Source organism: Quercus lobata, chromosome 3, assembly GCF_001633185.2.
Source record: "Quercus lobata isolate SW786 chromosome 3, ValleyOak3.0 Primary Assembly, whole genome shotgun sequence".
NCBI classification, from domain to species: Eukaryota; Viridiplantae; Streptophyta; class Magnoliopsida; order Fagales; family Fagaceae; genus Quercus; species Quercus lobata.
This window is the reverse complement of record NC_044906.1, coordinates 70,517,332-70,529,394: the sequence shown is the minus strand read 5'-3', so window position 1 is coordinate 70,529,394 and position 12,063 is coordinate 70,517,332. Positions and strand designations below refer to the sequence as shown.

At 31.8% G+C, this 12,063-nt stretch overlaps 1 protein-coding gene across 1 annotated transcript; it reads left to right on the top strand.

Annotated features, from left to right (window-relative positions):
- The first annotated feature begins 10,772 nt into the window (after positions 1-10,772).
- LOC115981378 (protein SRC2 homolog) lies at positions 10,773-11,192 on the top strand. The gene has a single exon (XM_031103521.1). It carries the CDS (start codon positions 10,773-10,775, stop codon positions 11,190-11,192), a length of 420 nt encoding a protein of 139 aa, XP_030959381.1.
- Positions 11,193-12,063: the final 871 nt, after the last annotated feature.

Here is a 12,063-nt window from a genome sequence, read left to right as displayed (position 1 = left end):
CTTGACCAATTTTTTCTTTCTTCATCAGTTTTAGTTTTGGAACTTGGTGACTGGTGAGTTTTCTTCTCTTTCTTAAGCATTAGACATTCATCTCTTTTTATTGTCTTTTTTTTTTTTTTTTTCTCAACTATCTACACTTAAATATTCACATGTTCTTTATATTTTCATAGATTTTTAGAGAAATACATGATTGAAGGCATGGGGAGATTGTTTGTGATGGGTCTTGAAGGGAAGATCTAAAGTTGGAGGCAGTCAGGCAGAGGCAATAGGCATTGCCACACGGGTGACCCATTTTTGTACTTTGTGAAGACAAAGTTTCTAAGGTAAAATTTTTTTGATTTATTACCTATTTTTGATTAGGTAGATATCATGTGGCTGTAGATGTGGCCGTGGGTCTTGTTAAATTGTTTGGTTTTGTGTACCAATACTTATGTGTTTAATTTTTGTTTTTGTTTGAGGGGTTATTATTAATTAAAGTCGTATTAAAAATGTGTTGTACGTTTAAATTATAGTGGAAATTTTGTTTTTTCTTGAGTATGAATAACATCCATATAACTAAGTAAAAATTTCTAATAAAAATTTTATTTTTTAAACTTCTTTTCAGGTTAATTTTTGAGTCATATTCTTAAAGTTAAAAGAATTATGAGCAAACGAAAAACAATTGATGCATTCTTTAAGGGAGAAAATGGGCAAATGCCCCTTTCAAAAAAAAAATCTAGCATTTTGCCCCATTTTCCAAACTAATTAGGGAAATGCCCCTCTTTTGAAACTCGATTTTCTCAAAATCGAGTTATAAAAAAAAATTCTGGAGCGCTATAGTGGCGTTTTAAGGAGCCTATAGTGACGTTTTAAGGACCTATAGTGGCGTTTTGTAATCCGATCTCCATGAAGTCGAGTTACATGCAATTTTTTTTCTTTTTTTACCCATAACTCGACTTCATGGAAATTGGATTACAAAACGCCATTATAGGTCATTAAAACATCACTATAGGATCATTAAAAACGTCACTATAAGGCTTAACTCGATTTTGAAAAAATCGAGTTTCAAAAGAGGGGCATTTCCCTAATTAATTTGGGAAAGATGGCAAAATGCTGGATTGTTTTTTTGAAAGGGGCAAAAGCCAATTTTTTCCATTCTTTTAGAAAAAAGATGTTAGCAATTCAGAAATTAGGACATCTGTAGCTGTAGAAACAAATGTTGATACTTCGACGCCTGATGAAAACCCTGACCCTTCCAAATGTTCAAGAATTCAATCTGAAGAGATAGATCGTGATCCAGGATCACATAAACAAATAAATGAATTCCCTATCAACAAACAAGATGAAATCTGATGAGCTTATCTTAAAGAAGGTCCATATCAATCTAAAAATATAGACTATCCATACAACGATGATACTCATCGTCGTTGATTTCAACCTTCATGGTTCAAATCGGCCCCCCCATGTAAAAATTCCTGGCTACGCCCCCGCATATAATGTTTCTCAACATTTATTTGGGTGGAAATTTGCGTGTGTATGTGTAACATGTGTGTGCGTGCATGTTTAAAGTAACCTACCCTAGATGGTATTTTGGTAGATAAGGTGATTTAAGTACTCACGGTGCATGGAGTTGTTTACTAGGATATGAAACATAATAAGTCCTTAATTAACATGTTGTCTTGGAAAACCATTAGAAGTGGAATTTTCAAAACTAAAAATCTTAAAGATGGTTGTTGTTTAACTAGTTGGCACTAGGGCCAGCCCAACAAAATTTGGGGCTTAAGGTAAAAATTTTATATGGGGTATTTTTATATGTAAACATTAATTAAATAAAATTATATAATACTAATTAAATTAATTAAGACTAATTTGATGTAAATATAGAAATTGATTTTTTAATACTAGCTAAACTAAGGTTAATTTCATATAGAAGATTGAATATTATAGTTGAACCAAAAGGAACTTATTTTAACTTGGATATATGACTATGCATAGTTAAGTACAATTGTAATCTAAATTTTAATTTTATATATTGTTTTTAAGAGAAAGAGATAGATAGATATTATTTGGTGTGTGGCTTAGTAGAAGATTAGTTTACAAAAATTAAGGTCTCAAATTATTAAAGGAGATTAGTCATCATTGATGATTTATCACATTTGCAACATTTTTTTTTTTGAAATATCTTAGGGTTTTAATTGGTTTAAATTTTATTGGTCTCCTATTTTAAAAGTTTTGTTAGAAATGAAAAAGAAAAATACTAAAAATACTACAAAATATTCACAATAAATATGATTATGACTGTAATTGATGAATTTCAACAACTTAGTTTATTTGTGTTTGAATTACTTTTTTATGTGATTGGTGACATGTCAGTTAAACCTACAGTAAAATTTGTAGTATCTTTAGCATACTCTTAAAAAAAAGTACCAATTATTTAAAAAAAATTATATTTTTATAAAATTTTGGGCTTTTTACAAAGAGATATGAGGCCTTTTTTAGTAGGGAAATTTTTTTATCTTTTGTGGGGCCTTAGGCCTAGGCCTTAGACCGGCCCTGGCTGGCACCTCCTGATATGTCCATGAAATCGAAAGTTCTAATCCCCTTCTTTCTTCCTTGTTGTAACTATTGAATTAAAAAAAAAGAAAAAAGAGAGAGAGGTTGTAGTATAAGATTTTGACATGCATCTTCATCTATCATGTATATTAAGTTAAAATGCAAAAAAAAAAAAAAAAAAAAAAAAAAAAAAAAAAAAAAAAACATAAAATCTAAAACTAAAATTTCTAGAATAATTAATATATTTTTCACCTACAGTGAAAGTATTTTCCATAAATTTTTTATTTTATTTTAAATACCACTCGATTTCTACATTATCAAGTTTAGGAAAAATTTATTTAAAAAAAGGGTCCGGTTAATGTGTGCCCTTAAGTAATCTATTTTTAGAAATATTTTCTTGGGAATTGAAAAAACTGTCAATACTTTTTTAATTCTCGAGAATTTTTTTTTCAAAAATGGTTAATTATTGTGTGTCCTAAAGGCACACATTAAAAAAAAAAAGAAAAAAAAAAAGAAAAAGAAAAAAGACTCTTCTTTTCTGTATAGCCAAAACTGCATCACTAGGGTACTGAGAGAGTGACTAGAAAATCACATCGGTGTCATAGCCAAAACTGTAAAAAGAAAACATGTACTACTGTACCCGATTGTACCCTTCCTTCTTTCCTTGCATGGGCGTGAAAACATAAGAAATAGATAGAAAGATAAGTAGCCTAGGCTACACTAGACCATTTTCCCTTGAAAGCTCTGCTTCTCATGTAATTATCCGCAATCAATAACTTGGAAATTGGCTACCAATGTATGTACCCATGACTCAATTTTCCGTCTCCTACACTAGACAAATTCTGTCTACTCATAGTCCCTCCAAAGTCCAAACCCCACTAGTTTACGACTAGGAAGAATCTCCTAAAGACAAAAGGAGCTTGTCAAGAGGACTTGCAGAAAAGCTAGTCAATACGGTATTTAAACTCTATACATTTTCTGTCAAGATTATGGCACTCAAATTTGTAGATAAAGATAGAATTTGACTCATTCTTTCTATTATTTTTTATTGATGACTAAAATTTGTATTATTTTTTTGTGTAGTGTTGTTCACGTTACTTCCAATAATATTTTCTTACAATTCAATTTTTATTCTTTTTAGATGAAATAATAAGATTGGGAAAAGATTAGTAAGATGAAATTTTCTAAGCTGACTCTTTTTTTTTTTTTTTTAATTTTAAATTTGCTGGATTGAGATTTTTGTAAATAATAGCTTGCATATGATGTTCCTCAACATTTTTTTGGGTGGAAATTTGTGAGTCTGTGCGTGTGCGTGTGCGTGCGTATGGAAATGTAGGTACATATGGTACATGGAGCAGTTTACTAGGATACGGAACATACCAATTTCTTAATCAACATGTTGTCTGGGAAAACCATTGGAATTTTTTGAAACTAAAAATCGTAAAGATGGTTGTTGCTTAACTAGTTGACACATCTTGATATGTCCATAGAATCCAGGGTTCTAATCCTCACTTCTCCTCTCCTATTGTAACTATTGAATTATAAAAAAATAAAAACAAAAATCATAAAAAATAGTTGTATTATAAGATTTTGTAATGCATCTTCATATACTATCATGTATAATAAGTTAAAACCCCAAAAATACCAAAAAAATCTAAAAACTAAAATTTCTATAACAATTAATATTTTATCACCAGTAACAAAAGTATTTTCCATTAGCTAGTTAATTTTAAACTTTTAAAAACTTTTATTAAGAGATTACATTTAAACCATTCCAAATAATGCTTTAGTTCAGGGTTTTCACGGTTTAATTGGTGGTTTGGTAAGATTTTTAAAAGTATGCTAATATCATCTTGACAAAGTGAGCAAATTGCAAAAGTAGAACTTATGTGAAATGATAATTGAGTGTAAAAGTATGGTTTTCAGATTTTAGGTTTCATTAGTGAAAAAAAATCTCGACTCTAACTTTAGCTAGCCCCTTTAATTACTAAATATTCAAATTCATTACTACATGGGTTTGTTGATATTGTATTTGTCACCTAAAAAAATGTTACCTCTAAAATCCATTTTAATGTCCTAATTCTCATGCAATTATTTTGTAATGGTTGCGTTTGAAAACATAAATTTGATTAGGATTTGGATTTTAAAGCAATAGATTTGAAATGTTTAAAATTCTTAGTGGATTTGGTCAAGAAATGCCTCTATTCATGTGGCCAAATAAATTTTGCATCTCTCCAAACTCTGGAAATTGGTTCAATCTTATGATAGTCATCACTCATCATGCATGACTTTTGCAATAGCTCAGAATAAGTAATCTTATGACAGAAATTTCTATAAGTCCTACAACTTTTTACTACAATTCAGTTATAAATAGTGGAAATAAAAATGGACCTTCCTTCTTCCACAAACATTGACCTCCTAACAAGTTCCACATTGTGTCCGAGTTTCTATGATTTTTTTACCATTGGAACTAAAACTATTTTGCAAATTAATACAACATTGTTTTGATTAGGTCCTCTCTCATTAAATATGAGGTCCCCTTTTCTGTTTAATTGATTAAGCTCCGCTTCTCATGTAATTGATCAAGAATTTGGAAATTGTTTACCAATTTTAAGTACCCATGACTCAATTTTCCATCTCCTACACTTAACAAATTTCTGTCCTTTCACAGATCCTACAAAGTCCTACCCCACCAACTACGATAACGGAAGAATCTCCTAAAAAGTGCAAGGAGTTTGTCATTGGAGGTATGGACTATGGATATAAAGCCAAAGGATGAAAATTGATAGGGAAACTTTGCAAGAAAATTTGCTCAATTTTCTTGTAGAAAAGCTAGTTAATACGGTCTTTAGCTGGGTGGAAAATTGAGGATTTCAAATTTTAGATACTTTTATTAATCGATTACATTCAACCTGGTCAAACAAAATTTGTGGAAAATTTAACTTCTCTCTATTATGATCTTGACAAAGTGAGCAAATTGCCAAAGTAGAACTTTTTTTTTTTTTTGAGAAACACCAAAGTAGAACTTAAGTGAAAGTATACGGCTTAAAAAAATTTGGCTCCATTAGTGCCAAATTTCACTTAAGTTCTAATTTCACTTAATTTCGCCAAAGTAGAACTTAAGTGAAATGATAATTGAGAGTGAAAGTATACGGCTTAAAAAAAATTTGGCTCCATTAGTACCAAAAATCTCAACTCTACCTGCAGCAAACCCCTTTAATTACTATATATGCAAATTCATTACTAAAGGGGTTTGTTGATATGGTGTTTGTCATCTACAAAAAAAAATCCCTACTAATATCACTTGGAAAAAAAAATGAGATTGTTTAAATTTTTTGTTAAAACATTTTATTTGACATTCCTAATTCTTACCTTTATTGTTAAAGATCTTATAATACAGTGGCTTAACTTTTTCTTTTTTGCTAGGAGAACTAGAGTTCAAATCTCTCTTCTCAGTTATTGTAACTATTAAATTATTTTTATTAAAAAAAAAGAGTTTGCATTCGTTACTTCAATTTACCAAATGATAATGACCTTTAACACGGTATCAAATTTTTCTTTGTCTCAAATGTCTAATTGCAAATACAATGACATACATTGATACACGACTTAGTCCTCTCATAGAATATGAGGAACCATCTTCGTTTGAATATTCTTCCCATTTAATTGTTTGCTAACAAGAATTCAGAAAGGTCCTCCAATTCTCTTGCAATTATTTCCTAACAAGAATTTGAAAAAATGGTGCAGTAGTTTATATCAAATTAAAGGCCTCAGGACCCAAATTTCCGTCTCCTACACTTCAAGATGACAAATTCCAGCCCATCCATTGGTCCCTCCAAACGCAAAGTACGATCTATGGATATGGACAATGATAGAGGAAGAAGATTAACAAGGGAGGAACTTAGCAAGAAAATTAAGCAAGGTTACTACATCCTCAAAATTTTTGTCTTTACTTAAACCTAGTCAATATATTGTCTACCAAGATTATTAAGACACTGGAAATTGTAGATAGAGAGCATTTGACTCACTTTTTTTCTATGATTGATGACCAAAATTTTAGCGTTATTTTAGTGTAGTGTTGTTCACTTTACTCTATTATCTCATAAGTAAGTTTTGGTCTAAGACAGGGAAAAGGAGATTAATCCTCATGTTCCTTCTAATATTATCTTCTTACACTCACTATTTATTCTTTTAAAATGAAATTAATGATGGGATTAGCCAAAGATTAATAAGAAGAAAAATTCCTATTCTATTAAAATTTTTTTGGCTAAAATATTTTTTTTCCCAAATATTGTATTAATTTTTTTTTTTTTTTTGGTCCCTCAACTTTAAAAAGTTCATTTGTCACTCCTCCTAAACTATTAAAAATTATACTTGTCAATTTTCATTTTTAATTCTCAAACTATTGTAACTTTTTCTTTTCATCCTTAAACAATTGAAAATTTTCTTTAAAAAATTTAAGGATGGAAAACGAAATTTTTATATTTTGGGGAGGAAAAGAAAAATTTGTACAAACTTTAGTTTAGAAAACAATATTTTAGCCTTTTTTTTTTTTTTTTTTTTTAATTCATTGTCTATCATTGCTTAAGTGAGAAATTCTTCTTATATATGATGTTCCACAAAATTTTATATATTTTTCGGTAGACAAGCCAGCTTGTATGGGTCTTGGTAGAATGTGATTACTGTGGGAAAAAAATCATTTCCAAAAACTACATGGCAAAATATCATGTAGCAGCCCCATCTGAAATAATTGAGTCTTATTTAGGCAGAATTTTCTTTTAAAAAAAAAAAAAAAAAATCTAAACTATTGCTTTATTATAAGCTTTTGTAATGCGTCCTTATGTATCGTGTAGAATATGTAACAACAAATTTTTAAATTTGGATATCCGTATGGTCTTAATTCTAACACTTGATATCCTCCACTTTGATTGGAAAGCTGATTGAGAGATTTTTGAAACGTAATTACAATAAATGTTTGATTGCACATTTGTTAAAAACCCTTCGAAATTTTGTAGTGGAAGTTATTCAAGGCTTTAGAATCTTCAATCCATAGCATTCCACTGATTTAGAATCTTGGCGAAAATACTATTTTATCTCCTATATTTTAGGTCATAGTTAATTTAGTCCCTACATTTTAGCAGCAGTCAATTTGGTTTTTGTTATTTTTAACTTACAGTCAATTTGGTCCCACAGTTAAATTACTAACAGAAAATGCCTACATGGCAAATGGTGTGCACAAGTGGCACATTTGAAGTTAACTTGGCTAAAAAATAATAATTAATTCACGTTAAAAATTCCACCTTAGCATTAAATTCAAAATCATTTTTTTTTTCTTTTCTCTTTTCCTGCCCTTTCTTTTCTCAGCAAATCTAAATTCATTTGCTTGCGTGTTTCTGCAGATCCAATAATCACACAAATCAACACACGACGACCAAAGAGATCTAAATTATATAAATAAATAAACAAATCTAAACTTGTTTCATTTTTTTCTTTTCATATTCTCCTATTTTTTGTTTCCCTCTCATCTGTGCAGAACTCTCTCTTAGAAAGAAGGAGAAGATGAAGAAGAGCTTTGGTATTACTTGAGACTCCCATCACAATCCCAGACCATACAAAAATATATATATATATTTTTTTTAATTTCATTTCGAACAACTTCTTCTTCTTCTCTTTTCAATATTTTATACACACTAAAATTTCTCTTCCGTGTCCTTCAAATGAGTAAATTTTTTACTGCAAACAATTTTGCTTTTTTTTTTTTTTTTTTTTCCTTTTTAGTAGATCTCATCTAACTTCGGGTTTAGCACTTTTTGAAGTGAAGATTCTTTGTTACATTTGGTCTGCATGTCATTCTATGACCAAATCTGAGATTGTAGATTGAAACCACGAACGAGTTCGTGAAGGTCCATGAACTCAAATGATGAGGTGTAATTTTTTAATGTCAATTAAAATTTATTAAAATTATTTTTTAGCCATGTTAGGTTTAAGTGTACCACTTGTGCACACCGTTTGCCATGTAAGCATTTTCCGTTAATAAGTTAACGGTAGGGACCAAATTAACTGTAAGTTAAAAATAATAAGGACCAAATTGACTATTACCAAAATATAGGAACCAAATTGATTGTAACCCCAAAATATAGGGAGTAAAATGGTGTTTTTGCCCAAAATCTTTTGAAGTTTCAAGAGGCCCTTTAAGTATTGATTCCAATATTAAAAAGAAAGCGTCAAATCTCTCTTCTCTGATTGTTGTAACTATCGAATTATTTAAAAGAAAAAAGGGAAAAAAAGAAGAAGAAGAGTCTACATTCGTTACTTTGATTTACCTAATGATAATGACCTTTAACGCAATATCAAATTTTGCATTTTCTCAAATGTCTAATTGCAAATACAATGACATTCATTGATTCACAACCCTCTCATAGAATATGAGGAACCATCTTCGTTTGAATATTCTTCTCTTCTAATTATTTGCTAACAAGAATTCAAAAAGGTCCTCTAATTCTTATGTAACTATTTCCTAACAAGAATTTGGAAAATTGGTGCGGGAGTTTATATCAAATTGAAGGCCTCAGGACCCAAATTTCCGTCTTCTACACTTCAAGATGACAAATTCCAGCCCATTGGTGTAGAGTCCCGATTTGTGGCCCAAACCCAAAATATATGGGATTTCGGCCTAATGAGCCCAATACAATAAATTTGTAGAGAGTGAGTCAAAGAACTAGGCCCTAATGAATTGAACAACGGCTAATATGGAATTAAATAACAATAAATTTGTAGAGAGTGAGTCAAAGAACTAGGCCTTAATGAATTGAACAACGGCTAATATGGAATTAAATAACAATTAGACACAAACAAGATGTATAGATATCAATAGACTTTCAGTCTGGGGAGGTTATAATTATGTATATTGATCAAAGTTAAATACAGAGACAATTTTGATTACTACAATGTTCCTTTTTTTTTTTTTTTTTAATCCATGAAGAGTCTTTCACCTTATATATCCTTCTTTGGATCATCTTCACCCTTTACTTGTTAATAATTTGAACCCTTACTTGAGTACCTGTCCCATTAAACACCCTTTCTGGTTTTCTATGAGTTGTGGTAGCCAAGGTAGTACTGTTCAGAGGTCTTCTCCACATAAATGTGGTTAGAAAAGTAGCTGCAGTGCATTAAATGCAGTGGTGGCAGCTTTCCCTTAGATATTTTTAGGTTTCCTTCCTTCTCGTATGTTCCTGAAGCATGTCTCTATCATTGGAGCTTTTTGGAGGATTACACTAATAGATGGAGTACATCTTGTGAACTGTATTCATCATATTCGAGGAGGAGTTCCTCCTCGGACAACCTCTCACTTGTTCCCCATCTTTGAGACTTTAATTGGGAACGTTTAACAATTATTTGCTTCTCCTCGGACCTATCAATGTCCTCAGACAAGACCCAATGCCCAATATACTATTTTGGGCCTTTGTCCCTACATTTGGATAAGGACAAAGAAAGACGAAAAGATTGACAAGGGAGGAACTTACCAAGAAAATTAAGCAAGGTTACAACATCATCAAAACTTTTGTCTTTACTTAAACTTAGTCAATATATTGTCTGCCAAGATTATTAAGGCACTGAAAATTGTAGATAGAGATATAGGATTTGACTCATTTTGTCTATGATTGATGACCAAAAGTTTAAGTATTACTTTTGTGTAGTGATTTTCACTTTACTCTATTGTCTCATGTTTAAGTTTTGGTCCAAGGAAGAGGGGAAGAGGAGAATCCTCATGTTACTTCTAATTAGGAATGGCAATGAGTCGGGTTTGGGCCGGGTTTTTTCATACCCGGACCTGACCTGCGGGCTAAGACCCGTGGTCCAGACCCGGCCCGTTTACTAAGCGGGTTTTTTTCCGGGGCTCGAACCCGCCCCCGCCGAAGCCTGCGGGCCCCGTGGGGCCCGTTAAGGGATTGAGCCCAATTCGTGGCCCAACCAAAAAAAAAAAAAAAAAAAAGAATTGAAGCCGAATTTATTTTTGCCACATTCAACTTGCATATTCTAATTCAAGCCTAGATAATGTGGCCCAAATGGCCCAACCAAAAAAGAAAAAAGAAAAAAAGAATTGAAGCCCAAATTCACATACCACCAACAACAACAACAATTTCTTGATTCTCTTTCATCACAACAAAAAAACACCTCCTCTTATATTTTTTCATATCCAAATTTTCTTTGTTCTTCTTTGATCCGAGAAAACTTCAAGAATGGAGTGCTGGCCTTTGGATATCACACTGAATTCGGCCAAGGACTTGAAGGACTTGAATCTTTTCTCCAAGATGGACCTGTACGCCATCGTTTCGATCCACGGCGACTACTTCAACAACAACACCAACAACGCCAATCAGCAGAGGATGCACATTAACAAGGACTACGGCCCGAACCCCAAGTGGAATTTCCCCATGAAATTCACTATAGACGTCAGCGCGGTGGAGCAAAACCGCCTCGCACTCGTCGTGAAGATCAAGGCGAAGAAGAAACTCACCGGTGACAAAGAAGTGGGCGAAGCCCACATGCCCATCAAAGAGCTCCACGAGAGCTATGGCGAAGAATCGAAGGATGAGAGACGCACGAGCTACAACGTCAAAACCCAGAAAGCTGAAGGTCCCGAACCCAGTGAAAGATGAAGAAGAAGAAGAAAAAAAAAAAAAAAAAAAAAAAAAAAAAAAAACCTAGAAAGATGAAATGTGACTGGCTGACTGCGTGAGTTGAAATGAGGGACTGAGCTAAGGGAGAGGGAGTGTCAGAGTGAGGGTGAGGACTGAGGGAGGGAGGCGTGAGTTCTGAGTTGCTGCTGAAGAATTGAGAGATTAGGGTTAGATTATAGGGGTATGTATATATATAGGGGGTATTTTTGTACTTTCAAGGTACCGGGTTTTTATCCGGGTTGGGTCTCGGGTTTTTTATAAAACCTGGACCCAACCCGTACCCACTTTGGGTTTTTAAAAAAAAAAACCCGTACCCGACCCTATTCCTAATCGGACTGGGTAAAATCCGGCCCATTAGGATCGGGTCGGACCAGGTACTCGTGGGTTGGGCAAAAATTGCCATCCCTACTTCTAATATTATCTTCTTACACTCATTGTTTATTCTTTTAAAATGAAATTAATGATGAGATTATGAAAAGATTAATAAGAAGATAACTTCCTATTCTATTAAATTTTTTTTTGGCTAAAATATTATTTTTATACCTAAATTTTACATGAATTTTTTTTTCTTCTTTAAAATTTAAAAAGTTCATTTCTCGCTCCACCTAAACTATTAAAAATACTATACTTTTCAATTTTTAGTTTTAAAATTTCATTTTTAATTCCCAAATTATTATAAAAAGTTATTTTTTTCATCCTTAAATTATTGAAAATTTTCTTTATTTATAAGAACTTTAGGTTTAAAAACAATATTTTAGCCTTATTAATTATTCATTCATTGTCTATCATTGCTGAAGTGAGGTTTTCATAAATTATTCTTATATATATGACGTTCCTCAAACTCCTTTTT